Source organism: Emys orbicularis, chromosome 2 (genome assembly GCF_028017835.1).
Source record: "Emys orbicularis isolate rEmyOrb1 chromosome 2, rEmyOrb1.hap1, whole genome shotgun sequence".
NCBI classification, from domain to species: domain Eukaryota; kingdom Metazoa; phylum Chordata; order Testudines; family Emydidae; genus Emys; species Emys orbicularis.
In genome coordinates, this window is record NC_088684.1 from 219,890,894 (window position 1) to 219,912,728 (window position 21,835).

Here is a 21,835-nt window from a genome sequence, read left to right on the forward strand (position 1 = left end):
CCAGAAGCTAAAGGACAAATACCACGAGTAGTAGAGCAAGGCACACCAGGAGGTCAAACGCCTTGTGAGAGCAGCCAAACGACGTTATATTGATAATCTGGCAACACAAGCAGAGGAACAAGGAACCGTCTACCAAATGACATGGCTTATCAGTGGCAAATGGGAGACACCAACAAACATTCTCATCAGGGACAAACAAGGCCACTTATGGACAACAGAAAAACAACAAGAAATGCGCTGGACAGAGCATTTCAAAGAATTGCTGAACAGGGAGCCACCTATAGAAGAAGCAAACATTCAGGAGGCAGAAGAAGATCTTGATATCAACACAGACACCCCAACTAAGAAAGAGATCATTCAAGCCATCAAATTCTTTAAAAATGGGAAAGCTCCTGGCAAGGATAACTTGAATGCAGAATTGTTCAAAGTAAATCCTGAGTTAGCAGCATCTATCCTGGCCTCTCTATTTACATCTGTCTGGGAAAGGGAAAAAGTGCCAGATGAGTGGACCAATGGGGTTATAGTGAAGATACCAAAGAAAAGAACCCAATGATTGTAATAACTGGTGTGGTATCTCACTTTTATCTGTGCCAAACAAAGGTATTGTGTAAGATCATAGTCCAGCATATATCAGAGGCAGTTGATAGCATTCTTAGAAAAGAGCAAACCGGTTTTTGATGCACAGACCAGATTTTCACTCTACGAAACATAATAGAACAATGCTTAGAATGCCTACGGCAACTCTACATAAACTTCATAGACTTTGAGAAGGCTTTTGATAGCATTCACAGGACCAGCCTATGGTGCATTCTGCGGGCATATGGAATCCCTCTCTGTATAATCAACATCATCAAAAGCTTCTTTTCCAACTTTACATGTAGTGTTGATCACAGTGAGCTCAGTTTTTGAAGTCAGAATAGGAGTACGGCAGGGGTGTGTCATGTCTGCAATCCTCTTCAATATTGCCATCGACTGGGTAATGCGGCGTACAACAAAAGACATGTCAAGAGGTATTAAATGGACACCCTTCTCATCCCTTGAAGGCCTGGACTTCGCAGATGATCTCGCTCTCCTGTCACATACTCAACACCTTATACAAGAAAAAACAACTCGACTCAACACATTCAGCCAGCAAATTGGACTGAAAATCAACCGCAGTAAGACAGATATCATGACCTTTAATATTGGCTCACCGTCAACAGTACAGATAGAGGATCATGCTCTCACCAACGTAGAAACATTCACATGCTTGGGTAGTACCATCAGCCAGAACAGTGGAACAAGCCAGGACATCTGGAACAGAATCAGTAAAGCCAGGAACACCTTTAGGAGCTCAAATACAGTCTCTGGAAATCTTCAAAATACAACACCAAAACCAAACTCCAGATTTATCTGAGCTGTGTACTTTCAATACTACTTTATAGTGCAGAATGCTGGGGAATGAGAAAGTATGACATGTCCAAACTATTTATTTATTCCATACAACCTGCCTCAGAAAAATCCTCATGACGACTGGTGCCCCCCCAGTATTGGGGGAGGGCGGCACCAGCTAAAGGGGAGGACATGTGATCGCCCCACGTGTCTTCACCCCAGCCTAGGGCCCCCGTGCTCTCCCCACCCCCACCCCCTCCCTACCCCACATTACCTGTTGCGGGGATTTCTGTCCTCCTGTTGTGCCGGCTCTTTACGGCTGCCAGAGCTGGGCAGGGAGTGGGACAGAGCCACTCTTGGCTGCTGCCTGGTGCAGTGCGGCTGCTGCCTGGGAGAGTGCCTGGCTGTGGCAGCAGCAGGCTGCCTCCTGCCCGGGCTTAACTTCCAGAATAGCAGCTGAGCAAGTCAGAGCCCCCTCCACACCCAGCATGCTCAGTCGGCTCCTGTCCCCAGAAGCTGAGCCAGAGCAGGGAGCGGTGGCAGCAGCAGCCCGCTCCAGGCCCAGGCTCAGCTTCTAGGGGTAGGAGTCGACTTTGAGCATGCCAGAAGCTGAGCCTGGGTGGGGGGCAGCCTGCTGCTGCCACAGCCAGGTACTCTCCCCATCAGCCGAGACACGGCACTGCACCAGGTAGCATCCCAGGCAATGTGGCTAAAAGAGGCTCTGGCCCCGCCCCTTCCTCTCCCCGCCTGGATCGGCTGCTGGGAGGGCACTTGACCCTTCATGATCCTCCCATGCGTCACCTCCCTACAATCTCAAACCAAGACCTATTCACACAGTGCAGCCAAGAAGATATGAGCACCATCATTACCAGGAGGCGCTGGAGATGGATTGGCCATGTGCTTCAGATGGAAACTGATTCCATCACCAGAATAGCATTAAGGTGGACACTTGAAGGCAAGCGAAAACGAGGCCACCCAAAAACAACATGGTGAAGATTGGGGCACTGCTGGGGAACCATTGAAAGACTTGCCAGAAACAGTCAGGAGTGGAGGAGCTTCGTCGCTGCCCTAAATGCCAGAGGTGTAATGGGAACATGATGATGATGATGATGATAATAAACTAATTTCAAAATGTTTTATCCATTAAATCTCTTACGATGCTGCTTTTAAAAAGTTCATGAGCTAGACCTGTGGGAACATGATTCAATGACTGATCTACAGTTATCTGTTTGTTATACTATAATAGAAAGGTTATACTAAAAATAGATTTACTCTTTTCAAGAAAACATTCTTTTAAAACATTACCTGATCTGGTAACTTGACATATTTCTTAAAGTAGACATTAATGTTTTTAAATAGCAGTACAATGTGCCTGAGAAAAATGGTCTTGAATAGCCATATATTTTCTTTTTTACAGCTCCTGGTTAGATAATAGTGAAAAAAGTGCAATAAAGAAGCTGAGAAAGAGCTTACCACTTAGGGAAGAACTAAACCGTTTAAAAGATGAACTCATTCATCAGCTACAGCTCTCTGATATCAGGTAATTAAGTATAGAAGATCTAACTTAAAAGGGTCAAAACAAGCATAATTTACAATTTTGTAAGGCCACATAGACTAAAAACAAAGTAATGCAGTTAAGCTTTAAAAAATGTATTCCAGCAAAATGTCTATTTTATATGTAGTCATAAAGGCAGTACTCCACTGAATACGATTATATTTTCATCAGACTTGTATGGGACTAAAAATTTGCATTTATAATATCTGAACTAGACCTAGTCTTATTTATAAGTCAGGAGATTGTACTACCTAGTAGTATGGTTGCCAATTCAGGAAAACACTTAAGCATGTGCTTCAGTTCTATTGTAGTCAATAGGACCTAATCACGTGTTTAAGTACTTTACTGGATAAAATTGCTTTCCTGAATTGGAGCTTGAGCTTGCTTATGTAACTAACTTAGCTTAAACAACTTAGCTTCTCTTTTGATGCTGCATATGGTACTTATTGACGACCTGTGAAGACTTAGTAAAGATATCGTTGTCCAAAATATCAGAAACAAGAGTCTATGGAGGGAATATTGTAATAGCTTTAAAAAGCAGATTCTGTACTTGGGTTTCTTTATTCCAAAATATTTCTTAGAAAATACAAGTCATTAATATTTGAGAACAAAAATGTCTCTCTTCAGGGTATGTTGTGAAAGCTTTGCGTTAAATAGCTTTTAGGTTTGTTTAGTGCAGTAACATGGAGTTTAAAGCCAGAAGTGCCCACCAGATCATCTAATCTGACCTTCTATATATCACAAGCCACACCACCCAAAAGCCACACAGTAAACCCAACAACTGAAATTAAACTCAAGTATTTCAGCCCATAGAAGATGAGACTATTATGTGCCAAAGGCAGAAAATAGGTACACCTTGGTCCCTCCTATGACAGTGAAATGAGTGAGAAATACCCAGATAATCCTTGCAAATGACTCTCGCCCACACACTGCAGGGGAGGGTGAAAAACCCCCAAAGTCCTTCCCAACCCCACATATGGTGATCAGTTAGACCCTAAGCATAGGAGCAAGAACCAGCTAGCCAGGCATTTGAGAGAGAGAATGCTTGGTGCCACCTCAGAGTCCTGGTCCTCCCTGTCAAATGTCCCTCTCCAGTCATGGCTGTCCCTGATGCTTCACAGGAGTGATATTAAGGAAACCCAGAATCCACTGGGGGGAAACGGGGCGTTGGGGAAATATTCCTTCCTGACCCCTGCAGGTGGCTGGCTAAAAACCTGAAGCATGAGCTTTTAGGAACATCAGACAAAATGGATTGAGCACCAGGGCTGCTGCCCCTTACTGTCACAAGCAACCCCATCGTACAATCTCACTCATACATTTCTACAGCTCCCTCTTGAAACTAACTAAGTTGTTTGCCTCCACAACTCCCAATAGGAGGCTTTTCCAGAACTTCGCCCATCTCATGGTTAGGAACTTTCTTCTAATTTCCAGCCTGAATTTGTTCATGGCCAGTTTATATCAATTTGTTGTTGTGCCAACACTGCTCTTTAGCTCTTCACCCTCCTTGGTAATTTACCCGCCTTGATATATTTATAGAGAGCGGCCTTCTTTTTGTTAGTGTTAACAAGTCAAGCTCTTCCAGTCTCCTCTCATAAAATTAGGCCCTCTATTCCCCTGATCACCCTATTAACTCTTCTCTGCACTTTTCTGGTTTGAATTCATCTTTCTTGAACGTGGGTGACCAAAATTGTACTCAATATTCCATATGAGGTCTTATCAGTGCCTTGTACATGGCATTAATATGTCTCTCTCTACTGGAAATGCCTTGCCTGATACATTTTTGGATCTCATTTATCTTTTTCACAGCCACATCGTACTGGTGGCTCATAGTCATCCTGTGATCCAACCCACACACCCAGGTCTCTCTTCTTCTCTATTGCTTCCAACTGATGAGCTGCTAGCTTGTAGCAAAAATTCTTATTAGACCCTAAGTTCCTGACTTTCACTTTGTATTACTGAATTTCATCCCATTTCTGTCACTCCAGTCTTCAAGGTCATCCAGATCTTCCTGTATAATGTTCCAGTCTTCCTCTATATTGACGATGCCTCCCAACTTAGTATCATCAGCAGATTTCATTAGCGCGCGCACACTTTTTGTGCCACTCTCATTAATAAAAATATTGAAAAAGATTGTTTCCAAGACCAATCCTTGAGGAACTCCACTAGTAACCTCCCTCCAGTCCAATAGTTCACCTTTCCGCACAACCCATGGCCTTCTCCAATTTTAGCCAGTTCCTTATTCATCTTGTACTGATCCCCATCTTCCCTAATTTAACTAATTTCTCATGTGGTACCATATCAAATGCTTTACTGAAGTCAGGTATGTAAGATCTATTCCATTTCTCTTATCTAAAATAATTTATTTTCTGAAAGAAGATCAGGTTAGTCTGATGTGATCTACTTTTGGTAAATCCATGTTGCATTACATCCCTTTAGCATTTTTTCTCCCATGAACTTGCTCTTTCCTTCACAATTTGTTCTAAAGCCTTACATACTAGTTACATACTGTTATTCTGACTGCCTGGATCACTTTTTTTACCTTTCTTAAATATAGGTCTGACATTAGCTATTCTCCAGTCATATGGGATTAGCCCCGACTTTATTAAAAATGCTTGCTACTGGACTAGCAATCTCATATGCCAGTTCTTTCATATTTTGGAATCAAAATTATCCGGGCCCCTGATCTGAGCATGTTAAGATCTGTTTTTCTTCCACCTCAGATGTGGTAATTTCCATTTCTACACACTCTTTCATCAACTATAGTGCCTTCATGCACATGTTCCATATTAATAACAGGAGTACTTGTGGCACCTTAGAGACTAACAAATTTATTAGAGCATAAGCTTTCGTGGGCTACAACCCACTTCATCCTTATTGAAACCCCGCAATGAATTCATTTAGTTTGAGCCATATCTAGATTATCTTTAATTTCCTTCCCATCCTCACTGCATAGCAGCCCGACTCCACCCTTCCGTATTCTATTTTTATGTAAACTAAAAAGATTATTTTAATTCCCTTTGCAAGAGTTAATTCATCTTGATTTTTAACAATTCTAACTATTCTTACATTTTTCTAACCTCCAGATGTAGCTTTCTTTATTGATCAACCCTTTTTTTCCATTCCTTATAAACTCTCAGCTTACTCCTAATAATCTTTTTGAGGTTGCTATTCATCCAGCTGGTGTGGAGCCTTTCCCTACAAGCTTTTTTTCTTTGCTTGGGATGCAAATTTCAGATAACTTTTGTATAGTTGTGTCATAGGGCAAGTCCAGCCTCAGTGACTGACCACCACAACTCCAAGTCGTCTTAAACACCACTGTGCTTTATATTCCTTCAAAGGTCACAGCCTGGAGTGTTATTTACATACTGCTTACAGTCAGTAGCCAGCTTCCTCACTTGCTCTGGGGAAACGGTGGAGTATTAACAGCAGCCAGTCCTATCTACTCCTGCCTTCCTTCAGGCTCCCGACTCTCCTCCCTAGCACTTCCTTCCTATCTACTTATATAGTCCCAGCTGCAGGGGTTTCTTCCACCCAATTAGCCCCTGAGCTGTATCTTTACTCAGTTAATTGGCATGCTCTGCCAACTACCTGTCTTTCAGTCAGGTCCCAATTAATGTATACTGGTGAGGATTTGAGTAACAGGGTGCTGAGTCAACTCATGACTCATAATGCCCTGTTAGAAATTGATTTTGAAGAAATTCCAAGCCTCCTCCGCATTTAAGTCCTTGAGCTTTTCAGTTGACTTCTTTAACTAATTCCCTTAATTTCCCAAAGTCTGCACTTTTGAAATAAAAGGTCATAGTTGACAAGCTGATTTTGATTATCCTTCCATTTAGTTTAAACTTAATCAGCTCATGATTGCTCAATCCAAGGTTATTTCCTAAGACTAGCTCTTCTATGAAGTCCTCGCTGCATAGTAAAACCAAATCAAAACAAGTTGATAGAATCTTTCTGAACATTGAATGAAATTTGCTTGTCTGTGGTTTTTAATTTTTCTTTCATAGTCTGTTATCAAAATACTGTAATACTATATTGTTACATTTTATGGAAAGTTAACAATATTTTAATGAAAAAATGTACAAGAAAATGCTTCCTGTTCAGAAATTTTTCTAACTGAGAAGTAATTGTATCTTAATGGGAAACTGCTACTTCCACCTCTGACAGGTCAATGCTAATATGGTTGGAGGCTTTAAAAGTAAATAAAGGGCTAGATCCTCAGCCATTCCAAGCTTATGCTTGGGACATTTGAGCAGAGGATGCAGGCTCTAAGCCACCTTTTTTGTGTCCCCAATCCTGGAGCTATTGAGGCTCAAAGCAGCCTCAAAGTGTAACATGGAGTAGCTTAGGCTGATCTGAGTTATGCCTGCTATAGTTGTCCCATTAGGGCCCTTGCATGGTACCATCCCTCTGTGCCCCTGATGCTGAATTGCTACGCTGGCTTTATGCTAACTAAGGATTCTCCTATTCTGTGGTAACAGTTGGTTTTATGTTTGAGGCAGTTTTAAGTACACTGAAAAGGGACCTGGGAAAGCTGAAGATCTGGCCCATAATTGTAAACTGTGTTAACGTAATGTTGAGGGTATAGTGACCAAGAAACCTCAGAGTTTAATCACTATATGAAACATTATCCTTAACTTGCCTGTTCTGTGTCAGTGTTGAGGGGATCTCAAAATGGTGAATGAATTTTTTTTTTTTAATATACACATGCTGTAATACCTGAACAGAAGGTGAATTAAAGTTAATGTATTTTTGTGGTTTTAATATAGGCACATTTTGATAGCAGCAAAAGTTATCCTAATGTCTCTTAATTAAATATTGTAAATCATAAACATCTGTATGAATGAAGCTGTGAAAAGGGCAACAAAAATGATTAGGGGTATGGAACGGTTGCCGTATGAGGAGAGATTAATAAGACTGGGACTTTTCAGCTTGGAAAAAAGACAGCTAAGGGGGGATATGAAATCTATATATGAAGTCTATAAAATCATGACTGGTGTGGAGAAAGTGAATAAGGAAGTGTTATTTACTCCTTCTCATAACATAAGAACTAGGGGCCACCAAATGAAATTAATAGGCAGCAGGTTTTAAACAAACAAAAGGAAGTATGTTTTTCACACAATGCACAGACAACCTATGGAACTCTTTGCCAGAGGATGTTGTGAAGGCCAAGACTATAATAGGTTTCAAAAAAGAACTAGATAAGTTCATGGAGGATAGGTCCATCAATGGCTATTAGCCAAGATAATCAGGGATGGTATCCCTAGCCTCTGTTTGCCAGAAGCTGGGAATGGGCAACAGGGGATGGATCACTTGATGATTACCTGTTCTGTTCATTCCCTCTGGGGCACCTGGCATTGCCCACTGTCAGAAGACAGGATATTGGGCTAGATGGACCTTTGGTCTGACCCAGTGTGGCAGCTGTTATGTTCTTATGAATGGATAACTTACTCTGGCTGGACATTCAAAAAAAACTAAGACACTACTTTCTGCAAGATATGATACAGGAAATTTTTTAGAGATGTTTTTCCTCCTTACTTATAGTACATGCACATAAAACTTTCAATTCCAGTACAGTAGTTCCCCTAATAGCAAGCCAAATCAACCCATCCAATATATGATCTAAATACTGGGCTGAACTCTCCAGGATTCAAGGGAGAAAGGAATCTTTCCCCCTGCTTGGCTGTAGAGCACCTGTGTAACTGAGTAATTAAGGGCTAGTTACTAGTAAGTGCGCCTACTTAACTTTATGCTGTGTGAATAACCTAAATGAAATCAATGGACATACTCACAGGCGCTGGGTTCCACCAGGCCCCAGGGTGCTCAATCCTCCGCTCTGGCCCTGCCTCCACCCCACCCCTTTCCCCAAATCCCCAGCCTGCCTCGTCCCACTCAGTTCCGCCCCCTCCTCTGAGCGCGACTTGTCCCTGCTCCTCCCCTCTCCCCTCCAGCGCCTCCTGCATGCCACGAAACAGCTGATTGCAGGGGGCGAGAAGCGCTGATTGGCGGAGTCGCCAGTGGACGGGAGGCGGGGGGAGGGGGGAAGGCAGGCACTGGCTACCGGAGGGTGCTAAGCACCCACTAACTTTTTTCCAAGGGTGCTCTAGCCCTGGAGCACGCATGGAATTAGCGCCTGTATACTCACTGCATAAAGTACATGTGTAAGTCTTTTTAGGAACAGGGCTGAGGCTGCAATAGACTTCACAATCCTAACCTCTTGTCCTCTTTTAAGAAATCAGTAAATTTATGAATAAAACTTTTGTACTGAACTCCCTTCTGCGTATAGAAAAAAATACAAAGAAAGTATCCCAAGAAACAAATAACTGCTTTTTGCATATCCAAGTTATAGTTTTTACCTTTTTTCAGTTTGTTTTTCCCCATTTCACCTGCACCATCTTCAATATGGCACCACTGCAAAAGAAATTCTACATTTTCCATTTAAATTACTTAATTATTGGTTTATATATAAAATTTGAGTAGTGTATGACTCAGACCACTTTATACACATTCCCAGTTGGATTATTTGCTATTTATTACTCTTCAGTGACTGTGATTTTTGTTGCTATGAGTTACTGCTTTATTGTAAAGCTCTTAGCACACTTTGGGCACTGCCTTACGTTTAAAAAAAATCCTTTTATAAGACTGAGTGATATATTCTCAAGTATATTTTTCTTTAGGTGGCAAAGAAGCTGGGGTATTGCCCATCGTTGTAGCCAGCTACACAGTCTAGGTCGTTTAGCTCAGCAGAGCCCAGAAGTATTAAGGAACGTTAAAGGTATATTTCCTATTACTTTTCTCTTTTGTGTGTCATGGTACAGTAATCCTCTAAAGAGAAGCATGAATTTTATGGTATTCCTCATGAAAGCATAGAACAACCTGCCTGAGTTACTTAAGAAATTATCAGTGATACATAGTTTAAAATTCAAGTTATTTTATTTCATAGTTATTTAAAATATTGACTATTATCTAGTAACTGACTACATCATCAGGATTTAAAAGCACTTGCTTATTTCAGCTTGAAGTCTTCATATAGACTCATTTAAAGACTACTTTCAGATATTCAGAAACTCACAATTTACGGTATTCATAATATCAATCTTACAGTAAATAAACGTATCTGTTTATATATGTTTAATAATAAGTGAAAAATAGTCACATACAACATATCAAAGTGATCACATAATATAATTATAAAAATGATTCTTCCATTTCTTGTTACTGTCACATTATATAGTTGACATTCATTCATATTAGCCATATTAAACGCAAATGCTTAATGAATACCTCAAAAGAGGTTTGAGTATTTGAATACCTGAAAGTACACTCCTCGAGCAGCCATAGATGGGGTGGGGGTGTGTGTGTGTGTGTGTGTGTGTGTGTGTGTGTAATTTTTTTTGTTTTTTTTTGTTTGGCATTTGTAGACTGTTAACCCTTGCTTCAGGGTCCAGGATTTTTAGTCTTAACACAAGTCAACTCCATGCTTCCAGATACTGAGTTGAACTATATTTGCCAGAGAAACATTTAGGTATGAGGGCGCAGACACTTTAGAACAGGGGTGGGCAAACTTTTTGGCCCAAGGGCCACATTTAGGTATAGAAATTGTATGGCGAGCCATGAATGCTCACAAAATTGGGGTTGGGGTGCGGAAGGGAGTGAGGGCTGTGGATGAGGCCAGAAATGGGAGGTGGGGCCAGAAATGAGTTCAGGGTGTGGGAGGGGGCTCCAGGCTGGGGCAGGTGGGATGGAGTGCGAGGCGCAGGTGAGAGCTCTGGGGTGGGGCTGAGGATGAGGGGTTTGAGATGTAGGAGGGTGCTCCGGGCTGGGACCGAGGGGTTTGGAGTGCGGGATGGGGATCAGGGCTGGGGCAGGGGGTTGGGACATGGGGTGGGGGGGTGAGGGCTACGGCTGGGGGTGCAGGCTCTGGGGTGGGGCTGGGGATGAGGCGGTTGGGGTGTAGGAGGGTGCTCCAGGCTAGGACCGAGGGGTTCAGAGGGTGGGAGGGGGATCAGGGCTGGGGCAGGGGGTTGGAGCACAGGAGGGTGGCTCAGGGGTGTAGGAATCTGCTTACCTCAAGCAGCTTCCAGAAGCAGCTGCATGTCCCAGCTCCGGCTCCTACACAGAGGCACGGCCAATGGGAGCTGCGGGGGCAGCGTGCGGAGCAGAGCCCACTGGCTGCCCCTACACGTAGGAGCCGGAGGGGGGACATGCCGCTGCTTCCAGGAGCCGCGTGGAGCAGCCACCGACATTGCTCCCCAGCTGGAGTGCCGGAGCGGGGCAAGTCCCAGACCCTGCTCCCCAGCGGGAGCTCGAGGGCCAGATTAAAACAGCTGATGGGCCGGATCCAGCCCGCGGGCCATAGTTTGCCCACCCCTGCTTTAGAACCTATGAGATTCCTATACACAACCCCCTTATTCTTATGGCCCATGTGAACCTGGGCCTAATGCCCCGTCTCTTTGCATTCCTTCAGAGAAGTATACATGTAGGAATCGAGATGCATTGCCATCAAAGTGCCCCAGATCAACTCACAAGGGTAGCGATGGCTGCTCTTCAAGAGGATCCTTTGGATTAGAAATGGGTGAATCATTAGGAAGTTATTTTCAGTAAAGGATTAGAAGCTCCTTCCTCCATCTCTAGCTCTCCTGACCTAGATGACACTAGAATCAGCTTCTGTCTTACCTCTTGAGGAATACAAGTTATTTAAGGTTTATTGGATAGATAGGTGAAAGAACTACATTTGCCTGTTTACACTATGGAGGAGAAATCCCACAAATAGTTATACAGTCCAGACAAAAGACTCTAAGATAGCTTTTTCTGTCAGAGGGACTTCTGGAACTACGTGAGATCTGTGGCTCTCTGCTTCATCCATGCCACCAGTATCCAAGAAGAATGATAAACTCTAACAGGTGCCCCAGACAGGACAAAAGTACTTCTACCAGAACCAGATACTGGGTTCACTTGTGGTCTCTGCTGCCCTGGAAAAGAGTAAGTTGGTGCAGTAATTATAATCTTTCCTTGGGGACAAGGAGACAAAAAGATGGATCACTAACTCTCAGAATACCTAATTACCTGGCCAGTAGGCTTGTAAGAACTTTTTTTTACTTGGGTCAAGTAATCTTCTCTTGTAGATCACATTCCAGAAGACCTACATTCTGAAATCAAATCTCTTGTCCAAGAAAGATTGAGCATCTCTGAACACTTTCAGGTTACCATATGACTCCTCTGATACAGCAGATTGATCTGTGGCAATAACTGTTGGCCAGCACACATGACATCACACTTAGTCTTTTCTCAAGATTCTCAGTTTTGAATAATTATTTATTCACTTGAGAACTCACTTATTTAATCAAAAGACAGGTGAGACTGTCCCACATTGTTCAACCTTATAAAGAACCTTGGAAAGGTAATGTTTATCAATAAGAAGTATCAATATGCTAATATACGATTGTGTATATAATTATTCCTTGGACCCTGCAAATTTGGCCTCTGCCCTAGATGAATACTCAGATGATTAACTGTGTCCGCAGTCTCAGCCTTCTCTCCCACCCCCAGGAATAATTACTGTCTTACAGGTAGGTAGAGGTCATTGTGAGAATATTTTTACTTCCTTTTATCCCTGTTTTTGAGATGACTCTTTGGGAGTGTTCCTTTCAACTATGTCTTTCTCATGGAAAACTAAGGCCAGGTCTGGACTAGCACTTCTGACAGCAAAACTTTTGTCACTCAGGGGTGTGAAAAAACACCCCTCCCCCCCCGAGTGACACAAGTTTTGCCAGTGTAAGCACTCGTGTGCACAGCACTATGTCAGTGAGAGAGAAGGCTGTCAAACAGCACAGAGGGTGTGTAGGATTGTATAAGGATACCTGGGGTCAGGTATCTGCATAAAAGTTCACCAAAGGGTAGCATGTGAGGTCTCTACCGAGAGCCAGTTATCCACTGGTTGTCATAATCCATTGTGAAATGTATGTACATATAATATTTAAGAAGTTATGTATCTATACTGAAAATTATGCTCTTAAGACTTTGAACTTAAGGCAGGTCACCAGGAGATGATGTACCATGGAGATGTGCCTTTCAGGAAGGAGGTAACAGATACCTGTCTCCCTGTCTGGCCTAGGATGACCAGATGTCCCGATTTTTATAGGGACAATCCCGATTTTGGGGTCTTTTTCTTATATAGGCTCCTATTTTTCACACTTGCTGTCTGGTCACCCTAGTCTGGCCATTTGTGTATTGTATCCCTCATGCTGCATGCTTATTTGCATACTGAGCCGGGTGCGAATTGAGAGATTGGAAAATCTACAAGAGAGGAAAACTGCAGGAAGAAACTAACAGCAGGGGGGTGTCCTCTTTATGAATAAAGACAAAGGATTGGTCTGGTATATTTTGGAGTGCAGAGACACCCTGAAAATCCTTCATCTAGGACGCAAACTGACAGCATGTGTGTCTCATGAAAAAAGGTTCACAGCCAACCTAGCTGTAAAGCACTGCAAGGATTTTGGGTGAGCAATACTCTACTAGACTTGAGAGTATCTTTGTTAATTAAGTCTGGCTCTAGATTGCGTGCTAATATGTAACCTCTGGTTTACAATATTTCTACTTGTTACTATTTGAATCGCTATGCTTTTGTTAAATAAACTTGTATTTGATTTCACTGTAAACAAACATAAACACTGCGAGTTAAGGGGAGTGGTGATTTGAGGTGCAACTGGTAAGCTGGGATGTACTGTTTCTTTGGAAGCAGCAAATCAGTGAATACTGCAAGTGGTAGGTAGATCGGGGGCTGGACACTCCACTTGGAGGGCTCGAGGGCTGGAGCATGCCTATCACTAACCTACAGAGTGACAGTGGCCTGAGAGGCCTAGAGGGGAGTGCCTATATTGCCAATGGCTGATAAGGTTGGGGAGTTGATCCATGGTAGGCACAGACAAGGCTTCTTCACTCTAAGGGCAAGTGGTAGAGAGGTGCCTCACAACCCTGGGTGCCCCCCGGGAAATGTTATAGTGGTGATCTGGGCAATATTTACCATATTCAGCTTAAAGTTACTTTATTTAATACAAATAATAGTGATCTAATTATTGTTTCTTGAGTGCATACAGTGTTCTGTGGGTTGTTTAAATATGGTATTGTCCAAATATTGATAGTTGTCCAAAAATAGTCTATAAGATAAGACACTAAGTAGTGAAACTACACGGGGGAGGGAAGGAAAATACTAGGTCAAGTTTCGTATAGAAAAATCCTCGAATTTAAGCTTTCAGAACGAGAGTTTCCAATTGATGGGAGTAAAGCTTCTACTTATTTTTGTCTGCTGAAATGATTTACTGTTGGTGAAATGCAATAATATTGTTAAGCTTACATAGTTGTGGAAAGTGACTAAAAACTGTTTCATTATTAGGACACACAGTAGTATTCACGGACTGTTCAGGTATGAGTGCAACAGGCCATGTCATGCTAGGCACAATGGATGTTCACCACCACTGGATCAAAGTAAGAGAATTTCAGATAAAGGATAGTTAATATTTCTCTTAATTTAGTTAATGGTGCCTTGTATAAATGACTTGTTTTTAAAAGGTTTATAACCAAAATATTAATTGCTACAGGTAACTGATAAGTAATTTAATGCAATGCATATAGTTACTATGTTCAGCGTAACTTGATACTTGCATTCTAAACCGAATCCTTTGCAGTAGATGTTAATAATAACCATAATCTTTATGGTTGGGTTTTTATTGCAGTTTCTGCTAGTAAATCAACTCCTGGTCTAATACTAAGGGTGAACAAAATTGGCTTTTTCGCAACTTAGAATGCAACATGATCACACACTGGTGAAATATTTCTTCATCCCTAAAATGTCTCAACTAACCAAAAAAAACCCCACTACTACTGGGAACTCAATGGGAGTTTTGCTATTTATTTCAGTGGAAGCTGTGTTGATCACAAACTCTTTTTGCAACATCTACTAAACTACTCTTTCTGTACCCAACACTCCATCTTGTTCATTAACTAGCCACCTTAGACTGAAAGAATCCCTTTTTGTGTCTCCTTTATTTACACATTTCTGTAGGTATTTCAGTGTTTGTGTTGCAAACAGGCTGTGGCAAACTCTATGGCATCTTTTTAGTAATAATATATAGTTTCCAAAGAACTATAGAGAGTAATCTTTTAACATAATGCACAGATACCACCAGGATATCACTTAATGAAATGTCTGAAAATATTAGTCACTTCATTCAAAGATGATTTTCATATATTTCATAGTTCCAGTGAATTTAAATTTAGCAATGTACAGTTCACTTAAATGAATTGTAGGCGTTGAAGAGGAGATTTACATAGGGCATCTGCAGAATTATCACTCTTTGCACCAATGAGTTTAGTTCAGTATTGTCAGTTCTTGGCCCACATAAGTAAGTAGCATTTGGTCACCTGAGAAGTCACTCCTTTTAAAGGACTTGCATAAAAGGAGTTAAATGTGGATAAAATTCAAAAAGAAAGAAGGGGAGGTGGGTGGGTGAGTTATCTTGTTTGGAAATTTACAATGCTGTAGTGCAGGACCATAAGATTCCTATCTTACATCCTGCAGTTAACATTGTAGTCAACTAATCAATACAAAATTCTGTAGCGGATGATTAGTTCCTTGTCTATGTAAGCTCAGTGGAGTGAGAGGTTTCTGTTAACTCTCTCTTTCCTGTTTTGTTAATATGAATGATTTATATCTTTGGTAAATTGAGAAATTGGAATTAAATGCAAAATTCATTCAAAAGCGCATTGAATAGAAAACGTTTGAGAGAAGGTGCTTTGGATGTTCACTTTTTTTAATAGAAGCTGCATGTTAAGATTCCAAACTACCACCTTGTCTAATTAAAAAGAGAAATTACAGCTTCTAATGATTTAGTGTCTTAAATGTATTTTTAAAAATTGAGTAGGAAGCTGATGTTTTGAGACTTGAATAGGATAATGTGTGATTTAAAGTCTTCAAGTTCTTGAAAGGTAAATTCACTTTCTCTTTTGAGATATTGTAGTTAAAACTAATGAGAAATTGGCCAGCATAATTAAAACAACTTAAAATAACTTTGGAAGTCACCTGCTTTGTCATCATATGCAAAAGGTAACAAATGCATTACCTGTATAATCATATTGGACCTCCTGCTGCAAATCATCATTGAAATTGCAGCTTTCACTTTGACTTCTTCATGATGGAAATAATGCAACATTGATGAAATTGCTAAATTAGCTGTCCATTCTGAGGTATAATCACTGTTGGCAAGATCTGCTTTCATTCTTATCTGATCAGCGTTTGCTGTTTGGAAGGTCTTGTCTACAGCCAAACTTCACCAGTTGAACTGAATCTCTCATGATTAAACCAATCCTAAACCAAAATAAAAGTACACATAGTCTTGCACTGATTTAACTAAATTGGTTTAAAAACACACCTTTATTTAAACCAGAGCAAATCTGTATGTAGACAAGATTGTACTTCCACTTTAGTACCACTGAGTGTTTGTCACTGTCTTTTCTTTTGAAACTATTCTCTATTCAGTCAAGCTGATAGCTCAGACTTTTTGCACAGAAGGAAGAGAGAGATCCTTCAAATCACACTGCAGCAGGGTATGCTGATGCCTGTATGAAATTCTAGTATATGTTGGCATCAGTACATCTACAGCTAAAACTTTTTCTTTCTCATTTATGTGCATGTGCACACTTGAAGAATTTCAATGTGTATAATTAATGTTGTATATGTGCTATTTTATCTATAGTACAGATAATTCATAGGCCATGTCATACTAGTCATCTCATTTAGTATATCATGGTAATGTGTATAATAATGGGACACAAAGGGTCATAAGTTGTTTTATATATAAATACACAAAAGTTGTGAAACAGGGTTGCTACACACACACACACACACACACACACACACACACACACACACACACACACACACACACACACACACACACACACACACACACACCAGTTTAGCTCCCTAACAGTCATGCCCTCTAATTCTTCATCCACAAGCACACGCCTTACTATTACCACTTCTGCTGTTCACTATGAACCATGCACATGGGGCTATAAATGCAGTGAGAGAACACTTTTTAATCTGTCAGCAGTTGTGTACGATCCCTCATGTCAGTGGCTGTGCATGAATGCTACTTTGTAGGATAAAATCCAGCAAAAAAGCATAACTCCTCATAGAGATTCCATGTAACCCTCCTCTCCCCCCTGACTCCCCAAAACAACATTGTCTGTTCACCCAGCCCTGCCAATCTTGTTTGTGTTCCCAGTGCATAACTTTCAGTTGTAACATTTAGATTCTCTGTTTGCATCGTTAGATACTTCATTTTCTTTAGGGTTCCTTCCGTTGTGAATTAATAAGTGCCTAATTTCTTGGAGAGATTTTTATCACGTGTTATGTGTAATTATAGGCAATGTATTTTTGTGTGTGCAGATTTTTGAGAGATTGCCTAGCTATTATAAACTTCAAAAGAAGATGCTGCTTTTGGAGGACCGTATAAGTCATCTTCTAGGAGGCATACAAATAACATACATTGAAGAGCTGCAACCACTGTTAACTCTTGAAGAGTATTACACCACTCTTGATGCTTTCTATAATAGATTGCTTAACAGTAAACTATCTTTTCACCCTCGTAGTCTGCGTGGCTTGCAAATGATTCTAGAAAGGTAAGTGTCTGCAGGATAGCTGCTTCTATAAAGCATTTTGGTCATTTTACGCTCTATGCTGATTATGTATTGCTCTTCTTAATATTACAAGGTCTCATTTGCTGCAGTATTGTTCCTTTGGCATTTTCACATTCCCTATTGGTTGTAATATATTTTACATTTTTAATGTAGCTTCAGGAAATGTTAACTGCCTGCATCAAGTTAATTAAGACTGCACAACGTGGAAACAATATGCACACATTACAACTTACTAGGCACTATCAATCCTGTTTGTAGTTATGGAATCAATATGATCTGTTTCTAAATGATGCAACTGTGTCAAACTGTTTCTCTTGAGTTGGAGAGTGGTTAGCTAGAAGGAAATCATGCACATCCAGTGAGGATAGCATTTTTGTCTTTCTAAACTCATCTGCACGGTATATAGCATTGAATAGATTGAACAATCTGTCAAGCATATGAACAGCTGTTACACAGAGACACAAGTATGTGCATCTAATAAGCCAGTGTAGTTCAGTGAGGGTAGAAGTGCCTGCCCAGGGCATATGTATTTAGGCTTTGTTTATGTGACTAAGATAATGTGCTAGTGCTAAGAGAGTACTTGGCTTGAATTCATTTCAGAGCCAGCTTTACATCCACGTATTGTGCTAGTAAGCTCATTAGACAGGTTGAACACAGGATTCAAGAAATGAAGTTGCAGTTGTTTTGTAAGGGTTCTGCCAAGACTGCTAAATGTAAAATTTTAACATATCTTAAAATTGCTAATTTAATGGAGAAAGTCCTTTGAAATCTAAATCTTTGTTTAAATCTCTGAGAAATTATCTGAAAAAAGTGAGTTTTGTGAGTCAATAGTTTTGTCTGCAGCAGGAAACTAATATGCATCTATTGAGTTGCTTCTGCTGATCCACACTTGAAATTTTAAAAAATATCAGAACACCTAAAATAACATTCTGTACTCATGCCTCAAACCTTTACCAAAGAATGATTTAGAATTTATTGATCAGGTGGGATTTTTTTATCCTTAATTCCTCATTCTGTTATCCATGACAAATATTTTAGTACACGAAGAAGTGATAAGATACGTCTATTTTGACTTGCATCATGTTTCATTACAGTGATAGGTATGCTCCAAACTTGCATGAACTTGGGCATTTTAACATCCCAACAATGTGTGATCTAGCAACCCTTCAGTGGTTTATTATTACCAAAGCACAGCAAGCAAGAGAGAATCTGAAAAGAAAGGAAGAGTAAGTATTCTCAGCAAGTTTGTACACTAGCTCTTGTGTTTCTCTTCTACTTCTTGTATTACTGAATTATTTGTTTTACGTCTATAACAATACGAGAACTTTGAGGATATATAAAAGGGAGTTAACTTTTCCCTACAAAAAAGTCTCACCTTTCCCGCCACTGTGTTCTATCTGTTTTACCCAACATGAATGCTTGTCTCTCTAACCAGTAGTTGGTCCAATAAAAGATATTACCTCACCCAACTGTCACTTGTTATAAACTGCTGCTCAGCTGACTACTTCCTTATCAGTTTACATAGCAGCTATATTTCATTAGAAAATGAAAGATTTTTTTGTTTGTAAGAGATCATGAAACTTTCTCCTGATGATTTTACAATAATCTTGCTGAAGTATGCAGAGACTCAATAATTGCCACAATTGAGCATTCTTTATTGAATATGAAAATATTTTATGGTACATACAAGTTTTTTAAAGGTTTTAAAAATCTCTCTTTATGGTCCTGAATCCTTAATATGGACTCCAATTAGAAATAAATATCTTTTAAAACAGCTGAAAATTTTCCTCTTTTTTACTTATTTGGCAAGACCTGAATTCAGAGTTAGTGTTAGTGAAATCACAAGCACCTAATGCAGCATAAGGATGCAGCTCCCGTCACTGTTCGGGAGCTTGCAGTATAATCAGCACTTCAGAAGAAAATAAGAACCCAGAATTTTTGAATACCAATCTAACCAATTAAAATGGATCTTTAAGGACCCAAACCTGCAGCTGGAACAATGCAGGAGGCTGCCCCTGATGCTCATGCAGAGTTCCAGGCAGGTGCAAGGGGCTGCCTGCACTAATCCAGTTGCAGGATCATGGCATAAATGTGTAATTTTTAAGGCCTGCCTTACACTTAAAAATAGATAGACGTAGCTACACTGGTCAAGAGACCATATGTACACCCCTTACCAACGTAGCTCTGCTGACCTGCCCCAAAGTGTAGATGCATCTATGTCAATGGAAAAGTACTTCTGTTAATATAGCTATTATCATTTGGGGAGGTGGTCCTGCATCAATGGAAAAACACCCTCTCTTGGTGTAGACTGCACTTGCACTGTATAGGATCATGTTGGCATAGCTACAGTAACATAGCTATATTGGTATAGTTTCCATAATGTAGACACATCCTAAGTCTGCACACCTATCCTGTTTATTATCTGGATCTTAAGCACAGTACATGTGAAACTTTCTTTAAAAATAAGAAAGGGTTTCTGTTCTCTGATTCTATGGGCTGTTTCTTTGCATTCTCTTTAGGATTATATTAAATGAACTATATATCATCCCATATAGGCTATGTAAAAGTGTTTTAGCAATACAGAATTTAGAATGGCTCAGTTTGTTTCATTTATCTGTACCAACGCTGACAGATTTGTATTACATGACAGCTTTTTAAAACTAGAATTCTCAAATGTGCATACATACTAGCTTTTTCTTTAAAGAACCTGTATTTTGTCAGTTGGTTTATTCTTATTCCTTTTTGTCTAAGGTGAACTGAAAAATCATTTCATTTGCTAAGTCCTGAGTTAAGGATTCTGTATTTCTCTTGCAACAGTAAACTATATTACTAACACCTAAAATAGAGCAGGTGGCTACACTACTCTTTGTTTGATGTCATCCAGTGTTTTAGGTCACCTGCAGAATACTGAATATGGGGTTTGGTAGGTGGGTACAGGAGGAAATTATTTTTGTACTTTCAAGCCTAGTTTCTTAATGTTGACTCAATATCTCAAAAAGGAACAAACATTTTTATCTCTAGGATGCCTTGAAAATGAAGTCTCATGATCACATAACCACAAAATGCTCTTCAAATAAGTGAGTCAGTAATGTTTTTAAAATTTGGTCTCCTTTTGTAGGTATGCAACTTGGCATAATCACTTGCACACACAAAGTTTGCATATTTGTACACAAAAACATTAGTTTTTACATGTTCAAAACTGTCACACTATATCTACACTTGAAAAAATTGAAACTAAATGCACACTATATAAATATTTGTCTTTCAAGGACATTTTTTTTTTTTTAAAGGCCCAAGCACTAATTTCATCATTGTATTTGGTCCTCATATTTAGCACTAATTTCTAACTTTTTAAAATATACCAGGTTGACAGTGATGGAAAAAGAGCTAATCAGTGCTTCCACTGAAAAATTTTCTCTGAAACAGCTGTATAAGGAACCAAGTATTTCCCATGCACAGATGATAGATTGTTGTAAGCGACTGCTGGAAGAATCGCTCCCATACCTGCAAGGCATGCACCTCTGCATTTCACACTTTTACTCAGTGTTGCAAGATGGAGACCTCTGTATCCCTTGGAACTGGAAAAGCTGAGGCCTGTCTAATAATCAGAGGAACTGTCTATTTTCTCTGAGGCTATAAACATGAATTATTTTCTTTTAGAGTAAATTATTTAAACGTGTATTTTGATATCCGTATTCTAACTAATCCAAGAACTTTCTTTTTAATTGCTGCTCAGAAAGTAGAACTTCAGTTCTAGACAGCTTGCTGAATAATGTACATTATTGCCTGTTCATGCCTAAAGATTCTGTACGGTTTCCATACTCCTCTACAAGTCCCATCATAGGGAAGGGGTAATGAAAGGGCATTTTTGATAGTTAAACAAAACTTTTGAATTGGATTTGAAGGTTACAAAAAGAGTTTTGGTATGTTTTTCATATGCATGAATATTCCAGGATGGATTTTGTTAAGTTCATAGAAATTGTACCTCTAAAGCCAAGCACTATGTACTATCTAAAGTAGGTAATTAACTGGATTCAAAAATTAAGAAATATCTTGTCAAAGTAGTTTTAGGGGCGGCAAAGGCAGTAGAAGTAATTCTAGAGTCCTTCATATATCATTAATTATCTGGTGCCAATACTGTAGTTACATATTGCTGTATATCTTACTGTATAAGAAATATAGAAGGAAAAATCCATCAGTGTTTTTATTATG

The 21,835-nt window shown here is 40.0% G+C and overlaps 1 protein-coding gene across 1 annotated transcript in view; it reads left to right on the forward strand.

The window, feature by feature from the left end:
• Positions 1-21,214, forward strand: part of TCAIM (T cell activation inhibitor, mitochondrial) — a 41,452-nt gene extending 20,238 nt beyond the window's left edge. Inside the window, exons 5-10 of the mRNA XM_065399832.1 lie at positions 2,789-2,911; positions 9,601-9,698; positions 14,316-14,407; positions 17,373-17,605; positions 18,718-18,849; positions 20,989-21,214. Coding sequence (XP_065255904.1) covers positions 2,789-2,911; positions 9,601-9,698; positions 14,316-14,407; positions 17,373-17,605; positions 18,718-18,849; positions 20,989-21,214 — 904 coding nt within the window. The remainder of the gene's footprint in view (positions 1-2,788; positions 2,912-9,600; positions 9,699-14,315; positions 14,408-17,372; positions 17,606-18,717; positions 18,850-20,988) is intronic.
• Positions 21,215-21,835: the final 621 nt, after the last annotated feature.